Source organism: Hibiscus syriacus, unplaced genomic scaffold (assembly GCF_006381635.1).
Source record: "Hibiscus syriacus cultivar Baekdansim isolate YM2019G1 unplaced genomic scaffold, ASM638163v2 tig00113123_pilon, whole genome shotgun sequence".
Classification (NCBI taxonomy): Eukaryota; Viridiplantae; Streptophyta; class Magnoliopsida; order Malvales; family Malvaceae; genus Hibiscus; species Hibiscus syriacus.
Genome location: NW_024063443.1, coordinates 1,631,042 through 1,652,133, shown reverse-complemented (window position 1 = coordinate 1,652,133; position 21,092 = coordinate 1,631,042). Strand labels below are relative to the sequence as shown.

At 32.1% G+C, this 21,092-nt stretch overlaps 1 protein-coding gene across 1 annotated transcript; it reads left to right on the top strand.

Moving 5' to 3' along the window:
- The first annotated feature begins 11,456 nt into the window (after positions 1 to 11,456).
- Positions 11,457 to 18,539, top strand: LOC120185501. Its single transcript, XM_039189699.1, has 8 exons — positions 11,457 to 11,468; positions 15,038 to 15,174; positions 15,687 to 15,796; positions 16,181 to 16,330; positions 16,434 to 16,669; positions 17,242 to 17,352; positions 17,815 to 17,859; positions 18,228 to 18,539. The coding sequence occupies exons 2-8, from the start codon at positions 15,072 to 15,074 to the stop codon at positions 18,385 to 18,387; spliced, it is 915 nt and encodes a 304-aa protein (XP_039045630.1). The 5' UTR covers positions 11,457 to 11,468; positions 15,038 to 15,071; the 3' UTR covers positions 18,388 to 18,539.
- The last annotated feature ends 2,553 nt before the right edge of the window (positions 18,540 to 21,092 follow it).

The window sequence follows — 21,092 nt, the reverse complement described above, 5'->3', positions numbered from 1 at the left end:
CCACGTGACATGTTTTATTATTAAAATAAACCACGTGAACACACCGTTACTGAGTTAACGGTCGAGTGACAAAAAATTTAATGTCTAAAGTTCATTGAGAAAATTGAAAAAATTAAAAGTACGGTAAGTGAAATAAAAGGAGTAAAGTTCAATGAATAAGCGTATAATTTATTTTTTTTTAAACAAAATCAGATAATTATAAGAAAAGTATTTTTTAAAAATTTATTTAATATTACACGCGCTATAAAAATAATTATTCGAAATCAAAACTTTAAGAGAATAACGGTTTATTTAACTACTAAAATTGCTAGGTGAGTTCTTATCGTTTTGAATATGCCGTCTACGTGGGTTTCTCTTCCTTGTCCTTTTTGCCCTTTACATCAAAGCACATTACTTAATATGATTGACATTTTTACAAGTATTTACTGAGGGATTCAAGACCCGGTGATGTAGTTATGCTATGATTTTAGCCTTTTCAATTTTATTATAGGTAAATTATATGTTTAGTATTTAAATTATTGATTTTATTTTAATTTAAATTATATTGTTTGATTTAAGTTTCAGTTTGATATTTTATCGTTTAAAATTAACGACATCGATGTATGAAATCTACTTACAAAACGGGTGGAATATCAAAAAGGGAAAATGATTCCACATCATTGCTATCGTTCAGTTTTAATGACGGTGTAAGATTGAAATCTAAATATAATTTAAGTATGATTTTGAAAAGAAAATAAATTCAAGGTATTAAAATACAACAAAAGTAATAATTTAGATATTAAACATAGAATATACCCGACAAAAGTGCCTAAATAAGGCATGTGAGAATGTTTAATTCCCAAACAAATGCACATTCGATTAATTTCCATCTAGTGTATTTTCTACAGTACCTCCTAAAGTCTCCAGGATATCTCGGCGTCTTCAGGCTAAAATTTTGCTCCATGGATTACCGCGTCTTTAGTAAAAAAAAATTCTGATTATTGTGCATTTTTGGAGATTTTTCCGAAAAATCACATTTTCCTTAAATATTTACGTGTCAGACCATTTGAAATAATATTCCTGATTAACACCCTTTGTATTATTTAATTTTTTTCCTTAAATCATTATGTTAAAATATGTACTGAAGCGACGTCTTTCTTCTAATACCTCTAACATGAACCTTCCTTGAAATCTTCATTATCACCTCCTCAAGAGTTATGTTTTTCTTGAAGGATATTTTAACATAATGATTTGATACGAAAACAACGCCGGTTTCATCTTCCTGAATTTCTCCATCATAAAAACAATAGCTGAAATTCGCTTCATTCTTACACATAAACGTAAATAATTTAAATAATATAATTTTATATTATTACCGTATCGACAAAAATATTTCGACGTATGCTCTCGCTTTCTAATTTTACAACCACAAAAATTAATTGAAAATAATTACTATAATATTTTTTTCAAATAATCATATATAATTATAAAAAATATTATATATTAAAAAAATTACCTTACAACGAAAGATCAAACGAACTTCTGAATCAAAGATAAGAGTACGTGTCAGACACCCTTTGAAATAATATTCCCGATCTAACACCCTTTATATTATTTTTTTTAGTATTTTATTTTCCCCCTTAAATCATTATGTTAAAATATGTACTGAATCGACGTCTTTATTCTAATACCTCTAACATGAACATTCCTTGAAATCTTGATTATCACCTCCTCAAGAGTTATGTTTCTCTTGAAAGATATTTTAACATAATGATTTGATATGAAAACAACGTTGTTTCATCTTCCTGAATTTCTCTATCATAATAAACAATAGCTGAAATTCGCTTCATTCTTACACATAAACGTAAATAATTTAAATAATATAATTTTATATTATTACCGTATCGACAAAAATATTTTGACGTATGCTCTCGCTTTCTAATTTTACAACCACAAAAATTAATTGAAAATAATTACTATAATATTTTTTTTTCAAATAATCATATATAATTATAAAAAAATTATATATTAAAAAAATTACCTTACAACGAAAGATGAAACGAACTTTTGAATCAAAGATAAGAGTACGTGCCAGACACCCTTTGAAATAATATTCCCGATCTAACACCCTTTGCATTATTTTTTTAGTATTTTTTTTTTTCTTAAATCATTATGTTAAAATCTGTACTGAAGCGACGTCTTTCTTCTAGTACCTCTAACATGAACCTTCATTGAAATCTTCATTATCACCTCCTCAAGAGTTATGTTTCTCTTGAAGGATATTTTAACATAATGATTTAATATGAAAACAACGTCGGTTTCATCTTCCTGAATTTCTCCATCATAATAAACAATAGCTGAAATTCGCTTCATTCTTAAACATAAACGTAAATAATTTAAATAATATAATTTTATATTATTACCGTATCGACAAAAAATTTTCGACGTATGCTCTCGCTTTCTAATTTTACAACCACAAAAATTAATTGAAAATAATTACTATAATATTTTTTCAAATAATCATATATAATTATAAAAAATATTATATATTAAAAAATTACCTTACAACGAAAGATCGAACGAACTTCTAAATCAAAGATAAAGGATTATCGGGTGATATTTAAGGAAATATTATTTTAAAGGGTGTATGACATGTAAATATTTAAGGAAAATGTGATTTTTTGGAAAATCTCCAAAAATGCATAGTAATCATAAAGAATTTAACTAAAGACGTCGGGTAATCCCATAGAGCAAAATTTTAGCCTGAAGACGCCGAGATATCCTGGGACTTTAGGAGGTACTGTAGAAAATACACTAGATAGAAATTAATTGGATAGTGCATTAGTTTAGGAATTAAACATTATCGATACCTTATTTGGGCACTTTTGCCGAATATACCCTTTAATGTTAGTTGTTATCATTACAACCACAAAAAATGTAATACACCACACACTTGAAATGCATTTATGGTACGAATCCTTATCTAATTGTCATAGTTTTTGTGATCATTGGATCAATTCGAAAAAAATATTGCAAAGTCATCATCAATCATTTTCAGTTTGGTTGGATGTAGTATCTATAAAATCAATTTATATAAATATAAATTTAAAGTCTATGAATAAAATTACAATCACATTTTAGAAATAGATCAATCCTGAATCTAGAAATACTTTCAAGAATATATATATATATATATATATATATATATATTTAATATTGTAAATTTTTTATATTAGAGAGCACAAATAAAATTATAAGATAAATATAATTATTAGAATAAATATTTATTTAAAAAATTCAATTTTAATAACTATTTTCAATAAGACGTGGATCTGTCACTATTAGATGGTAGATATAGCGCACAACCTCTCTTATATAGGGTTGTAAATGTAATGCCCCAAATCCCGGGTTAGAAGTATTGGGCTAACCCGAGATGGGCCTTGGTTTAATTTCTTAGCTTGTAGGAAGCCCGATAATGAATAGAAAGGGTGTTTTTAATCTGCAGTCAGAATTGGATGACCAAAAAAGCAATTTTACCCTTGTTCAAAAATAAGGTTGAAATCCTTAATTGCTTGGTGATATCACGTCTGATATACCCTCTTTTTCTCATCTCTCTTTTATCTCTTCTTCCTCTTTAAATCTTCATCTTCATAGCTCTTTCTTCCTCTCCAAGAACCAAGTAAAGGTATAAATTTGGTAGTCTTGCAACCCTAGTTCATCAACCTAAAGGTAAGAATCATGATCCTTGTATCCCAAGTTTTATATCAAGCTCTCAAGACACCCATTTCACTATAGTTGCAAGAAACGGTTTAGAAAGGTTTTAGGAAATAGATGGTTCCAACCCATTTTTCAGATATTTCTAGCCTTAGGAAGCATTTTAAAACCCTCCTTAATCCCTAACAACAGTTAGTAACCCTTACATTTGGTTTTGTTTAGTGCAAGAGGTTGGAGAAGGCTCCAAAGTTAAGGGGAAGGAAAAGCTTACTTTGGGCTGAGCCTTTGATGTTTCCAGCAGTATAGCATCAAAGGTAACTCACTATTGACTCAACTATACCATATGTAAGTCATTTAGATGAAATTTAGTAGGTTGCATAAGCTTGAAGCATTGCCATGGTAGATTTAATGTTTTAGAGTTATAAACAAGTTTAAAGCCATATTTATGCTCTTTTGTATCTTCATAAAACATTAATAATGTTTGGGGACCTCACTAAGGTCTTTGGGATAGTAGAATAGGATTTTTTGCACCTATTGTATGCTCTCTACAGGTTGAGTTTTGATACTAAAGAGATAGTATCAAAACTTGTTCTTCTTCTCGGGCAAACTCGTGAGTATCTAGGCAAGAGTATCGATACTCTTTCAAGAGTATTGATACTTTGGGTCATAGTTTCGAAACTCCCAGAAAGTATCGAAAACTAGAGGTTCAAAATGTTTAAAAGAATCGATACTTGTAGAAAGTATCAAATTTCTTCAGGAGTATCTATACTCTTAGGCTAGTATCGATACTTTCAGTTGTTTTGGACAAAAAGGCCAGTTTTTAAGGGAATTAGACTCGAGGTACCCCCAACACTTCAGTATATCCTCAAATAAGACTTCAAGCGAGAACAATAATTAATATCATAACAATAGAAACAAAAAAGCTAGGTTTACATAAAACTAGCATTGTTTGTAATACCCCAACCCGTACCCGACCCGAATACGAGTCCGAGGTGTCACATTGACTTTTCAAAACATTTACTTATACAAAAATAGTGAATAATTTTAAATCTTTCACTAAATATGAATAGATAATTTTCATAAAATAAAATCATAAGATTTTAAAAAACTTATTAGCACATAGTGGATTCAAATCTTTATTTACATGCCAACTACAATCAGTATTACAAAATACTTACTATTCAATTATTTTCTGATCTGATCTTTGGAAAGGAGAAACTGACATGTCTTGCTTAACTTTATTCCTTCTTCTTCTCAGAACCTATGTGTGAAACAATCACACGCTAAGTCGTTGACTTAGTGAGACATATAAAGCATATAATAGAAACCATAGAACATTTCATATAACATAATGCATACATGCACATATGGCATCATTATCATGATCTCTATCATCATTAACATCAACATCAATAACATGGTATCTATCATTATCATTAACTCATTTAAAACATGTTATCATATGCATAACATTTGTAACATGTCATCTTGTACTTACCAATTGTAACATATCGTATAATATATTTCACCCAACAATACACACAATATCACATATAAATCCTGTAATGTATTTCATATAACCAAGCATATACATCACATGCAGTGCATTTATGTTATCACTTTAATAATTCATGATACACTTGTGATTCAGTGTAAACAATAATAACATGATATCATATAATAATGCAACGTGTACATTACTAATATCTTTTATAAGCCCATGAACATTACTGAGAACTCAAGGTATGTGAGTACAATGAGGTTGTGCACACATATAATGTCACCACAACTCATATAAATGTCCCGAAGGATGTCATTGTGTCCCGAAGGACCTATCATCCTGAAGGATGTCATCTATGTCCCGAAGGACCTATCATCCCGAAGAATGTCATCTGTGTCCCAAAGGACCTATCATATGTCCCAAAGGACATATGTAACCCTCGACTCTTGGCATGCCAACTATACCACTAGCTCTCATATCACATAACATGGGCATTATCATTTATAACATTTCACATCACTTGTATCATATAAACATGTAATCTCATAACTTATTATCATGTATCTTGTATAACATTCTTGTATGATCTTATAGATCGTTGTGTAACATTATTGTATGATCTCATAGATCCCTTTCCATATAACCCATATCACACAGGTTCATATCATATCACATATATCACATGTGCATGTAATCATGTAGATCGTATCATATAACTTATATCATTTCTCATGTGTTCATATAAACACGTATGTCATTTCTTGCTCACATATGAATGTATTTACATATATTAGATTCACGTATCTTATATTTTATTCTTATATGTTCACATCGATCATGTCACATAAAATAACATGTCAGACATATCACACAGCTGATATCATATTTTCATATATTCATGTAGTTCAATATCACATATCGCATATACATGTAATCATGTTACATATAATAACATATGACACATATACTCACTTTCATGTACTCATGCACACATAAGCATCATATCAATCACATGCTTGTACTTATGGAATCATGCATTCCAAAATGGGAAATAGACTTATCGCAAATCCTACCCAATGATGTATAAAACATCCATATATAATGTTATGCATGCATCACAATTCAAATAACATTTTAGGAGTCACTTCTTACCATAGTAACTCTGTCACTGGCTCATTGCAAGCCAATGTTTATTTTATAACATAAGTACAAATTAAATTGCACTCACCTTGACACTTTATATATCGAAACGACTTTCCTCAATATAATCCACAATAACCTTTTTATACTTGACTTGTCTTAGTCACAAATCAATCACGATTTGTACAAATCACAATTTCATAACGATACATATATTAGTATTGTACTAACATAAACACATCCCCAATACAAAATCCATAATATACTTGAAACTCATTTTCTATCAAAATACTTAACTTAATAATTCATTTTTAATATTGGCACCAACTTTTCCAATTTATATAAAATGGTCATTCACCATTTTATCACTTAAATTTTAAATATAAAAAATTCCAGAAATTTCAGTACTGAAATTATTACCAACAATTACTTTTATAAAGGTAAATTACCTTTGAGCACCCCAACTATATAAATGTTGCACTTAAATCACCAATCTTTTCAAACTTCCAAAATAGTCATATTTCACATCTAAACACTCATTTCAATTCCCAAAATAGCATTTTCCAGTGTAGTACATCAACTATTAAACAATTATACAATCGTTCCTAATTTTTCCAAAATTATGAATTGGTCCCCTAACTTTTCAAAAATTATAAAATGGTCCCCAAATTTTTCCAAGGCTTGTAGAATACTTTCTACATCATTTCTAGACCTTATATAATTTTTCCATAATTGTTCTCACTCAAATACATCATGATTGAATATTTTATCCTTTAAAACTACGTTTTCATGATTTTGCTCGATTTTGATTCGATTCAAGCATGAAATCAACATTCAATCAACCTTTCAACATCTCCACAATCAAATCCCTAACCAACTCCATCAGAACACAAAGTTCTCCAACTTATAATTTGACCGAATTTTAAAGAATAATTTATAGGAAGATTAAACATGTTTTAACCATAAATCAAGCTTGAAAATGAATCTACAACCTCTAAATCATCAAGATTTATCGTCAATTTCATGAATCTTATCATGAACATAAACCCTTAGATTTAGGATCTTTGAAATCGAACAAGTTTAGAAAGAAATATTGGTATCAAATGATAGCGTTTTTCGCGTAGATCACCTTCCTATTTCACAGCATAACTCGAATTCCAAAAGATTGGCTCAAAAATGGAAAAAAATATTTTCTTACCTTTGAAGAAGCTCACGTCTTGCTTCTGGAGAAGATGAAGAAGTTTTGATAATTCTTCATCTTTTTTTAATGTTTAATGAATTAAAAATTCATTAAATACTAAATTACCAATTTACCCTGATATCAAAATATCTATACTAATTTACCCTTAATGAACTTGATATTTACATTAATACCATGCCACAACCTTATCATCTTCCAATAGTCAAAGATGAACAAAATATTTTCCACTTTACCATTTTACCCTTGCAATTTCCAAAAATTACAATTCAGTCACTTAATCTAACGGTTCAAATTAAACATGAATTAAACCATTAAATATTATTTTCCAACATTTTAAAAATGTGAAAATAATATTTTTATTTTCTTATTTTCGTGACCAATTTGTAACTTTGTTCAAATTAAACATGAATTAAACCATTAAATATTATTTTCCAACATTTTAAAAATGTTAAAATAATATTTTTATTTTCTTATTTTCGTGACCAATTTGTAACTTTTTTAAAATTACATTTTGGTCCCTAAACTTTTCAAAGTTTATACTTTGGTCACCAAACTTTCAAAATCTTATAATTTGATCACTAAACTAAATCCATTTATGGAATAAAATTCTTTTTGGGAAAAATACCATTTAGGTCTTTAAACTTTTCCCAATTTTCTACTTTAATCATCAAACTTTCAAAATTTATATTTTGGTCACTAGCCTACTTTTTGGGATGTTACATTGTTTGACACTTGAGAAACAATCAAGACACCAGAGTTCCTTTTAGCAGAAATACGATAGTTAGTGGATCCAAGTCAGTGCCACGGCACTACAGCAGCTGACTGGGCTCCAAATGTCCAAAGAATCGACATAGTAAGTCGGTGGGTGTAAGTTCTGATGAAGAATTTTGAATCTCACCCAGGAGTACCCGATGGTGCTTCGACAGTGCTAGAGATGTATGTGAGCTCCGAGATGTAGAATCCTTCAGCCGCACCATGATGCCAGCCACATATTAGCAGTCCAGTAGTTGTATACTCAGACCTATGCCATTTGCCATTTCATTTAGTGAATGCATATAGTATATTATAGTTTTTAGTGAGGCTCTGAGCTCGTAAGCTCATCGTTCGGAATGTGTTTTCGTGCGCAGGTTCTTAGGGAGCATATCGTGGGGAGCTATCGTCATCAGATATTCCAGTGTAGTCAATTCAGATTTCCAAAGACCTTTCAGTGTACGACCTGAGTCATCTTTAGAGGGCATGTACTGATATGGACCTTGTTATGTATTCAATCATAACTCTTTTGAAACTAGTTTTTTGTATTATTTTGCGGATGTATTTTGGGAGCTCCCCATTATTTGTAAACCCAATTTATTATTATGTTTTTATATTACATTATGAATGTCTAAATTTCAGAGATTTACAAGCATTTTAAAAGAAAATTTTGGGTCACTATTTTAATAGTCTCGTGTAACATTGTAATCCATGGATCTTCGAGTCTAACTAGATTAGGGTGTTATAGTAAATAAGTCGAGTTTAGTTTGAGTACAAGCTTAAAATTGTTGAGCTCGACTAGACCCGAAAATCGTGAGCTTAAAATTTTCAAGCTTGAATCAAAATAAAAAATTGAAGCTCAACTGATTTTTGAAAAATACTTGAACTCGAAAATTCTCAGACTTAGAGAAAGCCTTTTGTTCGTAATTTTTTAAAATAATATATAAATATTAATATTAAAAATAATTTAAAAGTTTAGTATATTATTTTTTAAAGTTACTCGTAAAAGTTTTTAGTTGAATATCTAGTACCTCACTTCAGCTCATTATAAAAATTCAAACCGAGTTTGAATTTGAGTCAAATATGTTCATTTTATTCATTTTAACATGGTTTTAAACATTGGGTATTAGTTTTAGAAAACTATTAGTGAAAATTTGAGTTGAAAAGGGTGAATTAAAGATGAAAATATAGTGTGGTGTTTGTGAAAAAGCTGCAGCAACAGTTATATGTTGCGCGGATGAGGCCGCACTTTATGCTAAATGTGATGTTGAAGTTCATGCAGATAACAAGCTTGCAAGTTTGCACCAAAGGCTTCTTCTTCAATGCCTTTCAAACAAGTTACACATGAAATTTTGAGATAATTGTATACACCAAAACTTTTACCCTATTGACAACGCATAAACACCCTGTAAACGTGATTGCTCGAACTTAATAAAATAACATTTCTCTTTATCACTGAAACCTCCTACTCTAACTCATCATTTAGTAACATATAAATTGGTAAGCAACCAGAGTCGTTGAGAATTGAACTTCCATCTCTAATTCATTAGGGATAACTTTAAAAGAAGGCACATGGATGATAAGATTTTATAGCAATAATGTAGCAATAATGAAGCACCTAGAGCTAAAGGTTGCTTTCATAATTTTCCTACAATACTTCCATAATTCATTTAACTCTTTAAAGCAATCCCAAGGCCACAAATATCATACCCCATCTCTCCCAAACTCATCTCTCCAATGCCATAATCATCAATTAAACCATGCCCCAAAAACTCAATCAACAAATGCTTGTGCTCATTTTCTTACTCATGTTTCAACCTTCATCCTTTTCATCAGCACCCACAATAATATATGCCCAAACCAAAATATATGCATGCCCTTACCCCTGTCTACCCCCACCGATAATCCCTTTAAACTGCCCTCCGCCTCCGGGGCTGCCACTACCACCGCCGTTAACACCATTGCCGCGGTCACCGCCGCTGGTACCACCTTTTCCACCAACGCCACCGTTTCCACTGATATATGCACCACCACCACCTCCTAACCCCATTTTGCCTTACTTTCCATGGTACTACAAGAATCCCCGCCACCACCAGACTATTCATCAGCAGTGCCGGTTGAAGTTTTCTCTTATATTTTAGCTATTTCCATGATTTTCCTAGCTTTAATCTCTTTCTTCGTCTAATTTGGTGGTTATAATTAAGGTACAATCCCTGTAATTGTGACCCAATTTTAAATAACATTTATTGCTGCATAGTATTCCTAAACATCTTTAGAACTAGTTAATATTTATAATACCTTCGTTTAAGAATACTAAATAAAAGGAAATGACTTTTCTCTCATAAAATATTTAAATTATTAAATTATTATATATTTTATTTTTATTTTTTATTGATAACATATTTTCATCTCATAAAATATTATAAATTTATTTTTCTAACGTAAAATCATACCTCCGTATTTTGGAATATAAATTCTAAACCAACGATGTGCATGGTGTCAAGTGGGGGCTTAACTTTTTGGAAGAAGACATTTCGATCCTTTTCGGCAAAGGAAGCCATATTCTACAACTTAATGCTGCAAAACGGAATGTGGTCAGCAAAAGATTCCTGTGTTTGGTTCTGATAAATCTAATCAAAAATAAAATTCGATACAATATGTTACGTGGCGTATAATTTATTTTGGATAAATTGTATTATTAGTACTTAATTATTAATGTATTTTAGTTTCAATCATCAAATTATATATTTTTTTAAAAATTTGTTATTAACATTATCGTTTAATCGGTTGCCTTCTGTTAATGACGTGTCTTTGTTTAATTAATATAATATATTCTATTAATTTAATTCTATAAAAAAATGTAATGTCCAAATATAAAGAAAGAAAGAGAAAAGCTTGAATATTTAAATTAACGGAATTAATTTGAAATCGAAAATTAACAAGTAACCTTCTTTCATAGTCTCCAATTTTAGCAAGTTTTCTTATATCGTAATTGGATCATGAGAAGTACGAATCTAATCTTGAATACAAATAGGAGTTTTCACCAACCTAAGAACTGAAGAGGTACGGGGAAAAAATCAAGAATACAGCCTCTTGTGCTAAAAGTGGACTTCAAAACAAAAAATTAAAATTAAAATTGCAAGTATATCATGTGCCATGATATTTATCTAGCTTAGTTGTTTTGTAAATATCATTTAATTTTATCTTGGTCACGTAGTCTTTTTTCAAATTTGTTCTTTTTATTTTTTCCCTCATCACTATGACAGTTAAAATTAGAATCTAAGGTGTGTGATCTCATTTGAGTTAACGAGAGATACAAAAAACATAAAAATCAAATAACGATATCAAAGTATCTTTAATTTGTTGGCATAAGATATAAGTCATTATGATCATAAAAACAACGAACAATACACTCAATATATTTTAACTTGTGCCTACAATCACAAAATAAAACAATGAACATCAACGCACTAACATTATTTGCATTCGCCCGATAATTTTTTTTAATTGAAATGAAGGATGAGCCTTTACAACTTAATGAGAAGCAGTAGATGTCACGCCCTAAATTTGGGGTTAAACGTTCTCGAAGTAGATGATAATTGTTTAAGTGAAAACTAGGTTTTTGAGCACTAAAATTGACTATATTCAAAGTTAAGAAATCTATTTGATGGAAGAGGGACTAAAACGGGCATAAAACCAACTTGTCTGGGAGTGTGCCTTATTGGGTAAAAATATCACAGTTTGTTTTTTATTCGAGGGATAGGAAACCCCACGAATACCATTGTCAATTTACTCATTATTTTGATTCTCGAATACCGCTCCAAAACCAGTTTTAGAGAGTCGGTTAATAACTTCATCGATTTGAGCTTTGAACCATAATCAGAGTACGACAAAAGAATCTTGAGATGTTCATGTGATCACAGATCTCTGTACTGTTCCCTAGCACTGTTTCCTAATAGGTCTAAATCACTATCGTTCAGTTTAGTTCAACTTCGTATATTCAATTTGAAATACATGATCTAGTACTATTGTTCATAGGAATCGTAAAACTTAGTCGATAGAGATTAACCGGTATAGGTGTATCCTTTAACATGTTCGATATATTTAATGTGTTATGTTATATGTTGCTATATGTAGTCATGTTTGTGAATTGGTTATATATATTTATGTGAAATATATGACTTTTGAGCATTGTGATATCACCATTAATTTGCATGTTGATGCATTTTTTATATCTGCATGAGATCCTCTATGGAGGGCAAAATCCCCGTCCTGATTCTACATTCTGCGTGGACTTAGTTTCCTTCCTGATTCTGCATGAGATTATATCTGTCATAATTTTGCATGGGCTTAATCCATGTCCTGATTCTACATGGGACTATATCCCCGTCCTAAATCTGTATGGGCTTAGTCCCCGTCTTGATTCTACACGGGCTTAGTCCCCGTCCTGATTATGGGATTATATCTCTATCATGTTTCTGTTTTGGATCCTCTTCGGAGGACTAGATCCCCATCCTAATTTCTGCATTCTGATTTGGGTTCTCTTTGGAGGGTAATGTCGTCATCATGTTTATCTGCGACGAAAGGTATGGTTGTGTATTATTGATATACACTCTGATGATTGAATCCTGATGTTACCGTTTACGCATTATTTGTACTATTATATATTTAATTATATATGTTTACTGAAGATGACACACTGAGTCTCATAGCTCACTTTGCTTCTGTCTTTTTTTTTTCAGATTATCTAGTTATAGGATCAGTTTGGCTATCAAGGTGTGATCTTGATTATATACTGTATGGAATTTAATATTTATTTTTCAACCTTTTTAAGATGTGACATGAGTTTATTTATGATTTCGTATTCGGTAAATATTTCCAAAATTAATTATTAATAATTTTCGTTTATGTGATCAACGTGGTCATCCTGATTCAGTTGCAATTTTTAGGCTGGATCTAGGGTTACATTATAGATGCCCCTGATATCACATGAAGAGCAATTTGAACAAAGTCAGGAGCGGGATTAAGCCATGTTTGATCTTCAGAATTATGGAGCGAAAATTTTGCAAGGGTGTCCGCCACCATGTTGGACTGGTGGCGGATGAGTTTATAGTCAATCGTCCATCCTCTATTCTGTAAAGAAGCAATGGCACGGACAAGTGGAATGGGACTTGCGATCGTTGTTGAAGATGAAACCATCATAAAGACGTCGATGCTATCAATTTGGCATTGAATTTTTTCGAAACCTTGGTCCCAGTCGAGCTTGAGACCTTCAAATAATCCCCAGGGTTCAGCTTGTCGCCCCGCTAAATTTTAACTTCATCTGATGTGTCATTCTTTAAGTCTATTATTCAAATCATATACATAACCATTAATTATATGTCAACATCGTATATCTCTTCTATAAAGGTATTGTAACATATCGAAAGTTGGGTTAACATTTCGCAATCAGGTAATTTTTGTAACTTTTTTAGTGAAATGGAATTTTTAAAATAAAGTGAGATAAATATTTATTAAACATTAGCAATTAGTTTTGAAATAATAAACATGATTCTATAAAGTGTGATTATATTTTTATTTAAGTGATTAAATTGAATTTGTTAAATATTATTTATTAAGTTATTAACAATGGTGATTAGTCATAAGAGATTTTGATTGAATTCATGAATCAAAATAATATTTTATCTAAAATTTATGAGTTAAAATAATATTTTATCTAATATTAAAGATAAATTAATATTTTCTAAAATCTAAGGTATCATATCATTAAATTAACAGAGTTAACTACTATGCAATCAAAATATAACAATTAATAATATAAATAATTAAATTTAATAATAGAATAATATAAATCTTCAAAATATAATTTTATAATTTAATGAAAAAATAAGTATTAATATAAAAAAAATCAATTTTACAATTCACTAATTTCAAAGACGATAACTATTAGGGTAAATTACACTCTTCCTCATTTAGCTAATTCTTACCTATTTTATTCATCGTACTTTCAATTTTTTTTTTTTGCTCACTAAACTTTCGAATTGCTCATGTTTTGATCACTCCAAATTATATCATTATTATTTTCGTATGATGTGACATTTTTTATTATTTAATATATAAAATAATTAAAATTATAAAATAAAAATAGAAGGTGACCGGACACCACCTCCAGCCACCATCGACCACCGTAGATGGTGATCATTCGATCCCAAATTTCATAGGTCGATTTGCATTGACACCGTGAGTCCGAATTCAACATCGATTTTTTCGGAACTTACTTCGAAGTCCACGAATTGGAGATTAAAGTGATGAAGCAGAACGTTTCAGTCGAGATTCACGGGATTTAGGACATTTTCCAATGAAACAAAAACCAGATTCGGACTCAGGGTCGAGACAAACCAACCCATAAAAGTTTGAGACCGAACGACCACCATGTTCAGCGGTCAACGATGGCCAGAGGTGGCATCCATCCACCTTCTGTTTTTATTTTATAATTTTAATTATTTTATATTAAATAATAAAAATATCATGTCATACAAAAATAATAATAATAATAAAATATAGAGTAATCAAAATAGGAGCAATGTCAAAGTTCAGTGAGTAAAATAGAAAAATTAAAAGTAAAATGAATAAAATAGGAGAAAATATAATAATTGAGTGAAGAACAGTGTAATTTACCCTAACTATTATAGAATTCACCCAGAGCTTACTATGTCTAAATTGGCCTAAATTTAATTAGATTTTACTAGTAGACTGAAGGGGGAAAAGAAAGGTTTGAGCATTTAGATGGAAGGTGCAGAAGTAGAAGAAAGTTTGAAGGTGTTGGACGCCTCTCTTTCTCACATCAAATGGCGTCTTAAATCCCATTCTAAGCGCCGACTCCAAATAGGTCCTTTCTTCCTTTCCTTTAATTTTTGGCCTTCTACCAATTTTTCTCTTTCTGGTTTTTTTTTTTTTTTGGGTATTTTGTTTTCTCAAATGAACGAAGATTGAAATAAGCTAAAGTTCAAATTTTAGAGTTGCTGAAAAGCATGGATGATTTAGTTTTTCTTTTCAAAATCAAGTTTAGATATTTTATTTTCCTCCGAGTGGAGTTAAGTATCAGATATTGGTATGTGGAGAGCAATGCTGGATTTTACTTTTATATGAATTGATTAGATTAAATGAGTGTTAAAACACATTGTTTGATTTTGATAAACCATGGTTTTGATTTATGTTGTTGTATTGATGCCAAAAGCAACAATCAAAAGGAACTTTTGGTGCTTGGCTATGTTTTCCCATGTACTATGAACCACCGTTATTGAGTATTGAAACCGTACAAGTATGGTATCTCTATAAGATATTCTTTTGTTGGTGAAATTCAAATATTTTAATCATAACTCGGCCATGATGCTTTGGCAGATGTTCTAGCTTTGTGCTTCGAAATGAGGCCAGTTGTGATGATTGACTATGGTGGGAAGATGCCTGAATTGCAAGAAAATCTTTGTTCATTTCTCGAGCACAGTCAAAAGGTCTTGTTTAACATTGATTTGTATATTATTTGGGGAATTGAATTGAGTATATCCTTGTGACCTCTATTTTTATTGTTTGTTCCGGTTTCGTTGCATTTCAGTTGTCTAAGCCTCTTAATATACCTTCTCCTTCAATATCATGGCGTAATTGATCCAATCTTGTTCACTTCAGCCGTAATTACCTATTCGCTGAATAGACCGTTCTAGTTGTAGTGGACCATCTATTTTTGTGTTCATACCAAATTAATATTGAAAAGGTCCATGTTAGATGTCTTATAGGCCTGCACAATTGTTACATCTACTGATAATTTTGTTTTTAACTATGCTTGTTGAAAGGTTTATCACTTATGGTTCAATACTATCTCCTAATATGATTTCGTTCAGGCATCGCCTATTTTTGAACAGCTAAGAGTAATGGTTATAGATGATATGATATATCTGATACACGTAAAAGAAATGGCCAAGTATGTGAGTTCAAGCTTGAGTTCAGAAGTGGAACTTCTATTTGTGGATCTAGACCAGGATCCTCCCAAGGTAGAACCTTCCCGTGTGCATTTACTTTCGGTAATTTGTAATCTCTTGTCTAAAATATTCATCTTTTACATTCTGAATGAAGAACTTCACATTTTTGTTTCAGATGATAACTCTAGATGACAAAAATTTACTAGGGATGCAGCTTACGTCAATTCAGAAATTATTCTCCTTGTATTTTCCTCTTGAAGGAATGAGAAACGATCTCTTGCCACCTGACAGGACAGAACTCCAGGCAGATTCCAAATCCTCAAGTGAGCCAATCGATTTTCGGTCTTCTTTACTTATCGATCTTAGTAGCTGCATGCATGACACTGAAGTCACTGTGCCTACTATAAACGGGTAATCTTTTAATCTCATTATTTACATTCAGACATACTCTGTTAAAACACATGCATCTTTGGAGAAAAATCTACGTTGTTTGACCCAGATGTGAGTTGTAGGATAAATGTGTCCGATACGGGTATGCTCAATTTTCCCCTAGTTTTTCCATATATTTCAAGTATCCTTGTAGTGTCATATTCCTATACACATATCCATATATATGCTGGATGCAGATGTTGAGTACAAGCATTTCAAGAAAAATGAAGAATTAAAGTAACATATAGAAAACCGATAACTTTCTGTAATTCCTGCAAGTACACGATTTTGATTATGGCCATCTAAATGTGGTCCAAAATTGATTGTCTACTCTGCGGAGTTGGTGGCACTATCTAGCTTGGGCAATTCTCTGTTTCTAAGTTCTTGCATAAGCAACTTGCCAGTGTATCTCTACTGAAAAAAGACATAATATAAACCAGCAAAACTTTATAATTTTACGAAAACCATGTTGATTTTCTTCAGGCAGTTTCTATATTTGTGGTACCATATATATTTCTACGCATTATAATACTTGGGATTCTTTTCCGGTGCAGATGGCTTCTAGGTTATCCGATAGTGTACTTGTTTAGCAAGGACCATATTGGAGATGCTATATGTAACCTTTCCACCAAATTTCTTCGTATCTACAAAATTTTGGTATCAAGGTTTGTTCTTTCACTTCTTGTCTTTGGATTGTTTAACTTCGATATAAAAATGAAGGCCCACCAATCACTCGAACAATGGCCAATTACGGCTGAGTACATGCTGGAACTTGGTTTCTCAGTAAAATCTCCTAGCTATGTTTTCTGGAAATTGCCTTTTTATCATGTGAAGTAAGAAGGTTGATCCAGTCCCAAAAGTTAAAATCCCAAAGCATACAAAGAAATGCATGAAATTGAAGTTTCAGTGACAATTCGAGAGAAGAAAGTGAAGTAATTAATAGGATATCGAGGAATCAGATTCAAGGAAACATGTTCCTCGATGTCTGAATGTAGCTGTTAAAATGCATGATATGTAGGAGAGGGTCACCACTGCCTTCCCTCCCCTGCTATATATGTATAAAATTCTATTTTATAAGCCACATGAAGTTAATAGTTTGTTCATGTCAAAATTTTGATTTATTTCAGGCAAAGTACGTCTAATAAAGAACCACACCTGGAGGAACTAATGAGGTAAGTTTCTCGTAGGAACGTGTTTAGAGTTTCAAGAGAGTGAGAGGAGAGACACCGCTACTTTTTCCTGTGCCACCTCAGGGTGGTGTAAGTTTGGAGAGTTGCAAGCTTGCTATAGTTAACCTAGTGACTGCTGGTTCAGAAAGTTCGAACGATTATAGTTAAAAGCTTGGATATTATACATCAAAATTACTCAATTATAGACTTCGTATTGACTGGAAATTCTTCTGAAGCTACATCCTTAGTTGCCCCCTCAATGACACCGGCGCACATTTGATAGAAGTTTGTATTTCCTTTTGTTTCCTGATGTATTTTATATTCAAGACTACATCATGATACCCATTTGTTTGTCAAAATCTATTTTACAGTTTTTCAGTGCCCTATGAACTGAGCATGAGAGGGAGCAATGAGCCATGGGCGAAGTCATTTTTGGCTCGCTTGCAGTCGAAAAGGGAAAGATGCAAACATACTTGGAGCTCCTTGCGAATGGAGGTCACCGAATGCTACCCACAAGCAATTGCATTATAGAAAATGGTCTACTCTAATGCCAATCAAACCCTAGTTCCGGCAGGTCCCCGTTCAATATTTCTTCTTGGGATTGAATATTGATAGACTGGGTAGGACTATATAATGTTTGAAGGTACATGGTTCATGAAATTAATGATTACTTTCATTTTGCATCTTCCTTAGGGTTTTAACATAAGATCTTTTTGCAATTGAGAAAAATATTCAGAGCCTTCACTAGTGATCATTTGAAGAAATCTCACTTAACGTACAAATCCAAATTTAAAATTACCAATAAATTGATTTTAAATCGGATCTTATTTGAATCAAATTTGTCCAGCAAAATGAGTAAAACTAGCTCGTGAATATTTTGGATTTAAAATGAGTTTCAGCTTTAGCTAAAAAAATACGGTAGCATATTTCTTTGGGTCAGTCTTTTGGTGCCTCTGGAACCGATGAAACAAGTCTATTTTCGATCCGGACAATCTGGATATGGAAAGCATTATTTCTCGCAGCAGACGGATGCTTAATGAATCAAATCTTGCGGCTTTCACAAAGGCACATGATTTTTTTTTTTTAATCCTGAAAAGGATGTGCAGCAAATGATTATCCTAAGCACCATTGATCAAGGCAAGCACTTCGGCTTCAGCTGGAAGGCAAGTCAATTTATTTTAATCCTTAAAATCAACATAGGGATTCGAATGAAAATTCCCAAATTCTAAGGTTTTAAAACTGGGGATAAATCGGGATGTTACAAAATGTAGACTTAAAAAAGGTATATTAAAAATTTAGAGGTGTCAAATAAATAAATTACATTTTTATTTTGTTCTGATACATTATGCTTACACGAATTCTAAACAGAGAATCGGTTGGTGAATGTAAGGAACTAATAAGCAATGCAAGAAAAGATGAATATAAATTTTGCATTAACTCTTATAAACTACGAGGCATACATTACATGGTGATCAAATTATGGCTGAAATGAAATTAGTCATCAAGAAAAAAAGGAGGGCACAGTCTATTACAATCATCGTCAACGGATTATTCCTTGAGCTAAGATCAAAATCAAGTCTCTAACGAGTAATCAAGATCCGCACGCTAGTCATCTTCGCATTCAGAGTTACAATTAACCGACCTCTTCGATAACAACTTCCATGTTTCGAGAATCAACTGAAATGGAAAGAAAACTTTCGACATCATTACTTTAATCTGCCATTGATGAGTATTTAAACTTCATTCTCTCTGATTAAGAGATTACAGGCGAATCTGATTTCATAAACATAAGCTATTGCAGCAGTTGCATATGAACAAACATTATACACAGCTATGCTACTCGGACTTGGACGTATGATGCAGTATGTTCGATATTTTTTCCCTAAACTTTCATGTGTTTGGAGGGTCTTCGAGTATCATATCCCCTTACTCATGTTCGGATATGAGTCGGACAGTCAAAATGGGTATTTCTTGAAATCGAAGTAACTAGCAATTCGAGTAAAATAACTCACAAGTTAACCGATCTGCTTAGGCGTAGAAGATTTCAGGAGACTTACCTTCCTAGTTAACTTTTAAGGATAGCCGCTCTTTGATATAATTTAAAACCATCTGAAGCTGTTCTTGGTATGCAGCACGTTTCTTTTTCTCGCGATGCAGTTCCGAGGACAATTCTCGAATTTTAAAATCCTTTTCGTCCTACAAATCGGAAGTTAATTCATATAAGGGCAAACCATTGAGCTACATTTATAAACAGATCCAGTTAACGAGTACAAGAGGCAGGTCTCGAAGAGGATGTAACTGCAGGCAGCTTAGCTGTAAAAGGAAAGGACAAATCAGAAGAAGTTAGCTTCTGTACGAATGGTTAAACCAAAATACTTACACTAACATACCTCACAAGCGCAATTCGATGCGATTGTCAAGGTGGTATTTTGCTTGGATTCAGTTCATGATTATGTTCTTTAACAAAACCATAGATAACCCATTTCTCCCCACCTTTTGCTGCTATTCTCAGCATTGCATTACATCCCTCTCTCGTCCCAGGCCGTGATTGGGAAACTCTGGTTTCCTTCTTTGTATATTCTCTGCACGAAACCTTCTTTTGAGCAAACAAACTCTCGACCGATAATTGAATTATCCTTGAGTGATCGACGTGTGTGATTGTTCAGAATGGTGAAGCCCATGCGTCGACCATACATTTCTTAGAACTCTAGCATCCTCCTCTGACTAGAACACCATGCCTGTATATGGTTCCCTGTGTTTCATAGTCACAGGAAAATGTTGATTCAATTGGTTAATCAACTTACTAATCAAATTACCATTTTCATCCAGATTACTATCTGATAACTTATCATCAAGCATTTCATAGCCATCGAATGTTTCAGTCAGCCATTGTCGATAATTCCAGCTCGAGTTAAGCTCTGGATTGAGCTGCTAGTCGTCACAAACTATCAGAAACCAAGTCAAGATCAGTCCGGGGGGGAAAACAGAAAGCCCAAAATCATTGAACAATCTAGCCTTTCCATCGAGAAGAAGCAATGCTAACAGTGAGCAACTGAGCATGGTATTAAATTATGGCCACAACGTAATGTAATGGACGTATCGTAGTGTTTTCCAAAGTCACTACGACACCACAAAATAAAAATGTATTTACTTTTAGGAAATAAATTACGTCGTAACATCTACAATATCCACAACATCCACGGCCACATACCTCTAATTTCATTATATTGTCAAAT

Excerpts from the sequence above, each read along its gene's own strand:
- LOC120185501 (XM_039189699.1), top strand. The coding sequence starts at position 15,072 with ATGGAAGGTGCAGAAGTAGAAGAAAGTTTGAAGGTGTTGGACGCCTCT. Across the intron at positions 17,353-17,814 it reads TACAAAATTTTGGTATCAAG|GCAAAGTACGTCTAATAAAG; the intron begins GTTTGTTCTTTC and ends GATTTATTTCAG. Across the intron at positions 17,860-18,227 it reads CACCTGGAGGAACTAATGAG|TTTTTCAGTGCCCTATGAAC; the intron begins GTAAGTTTCTCG and ends TCTATTTTACAG.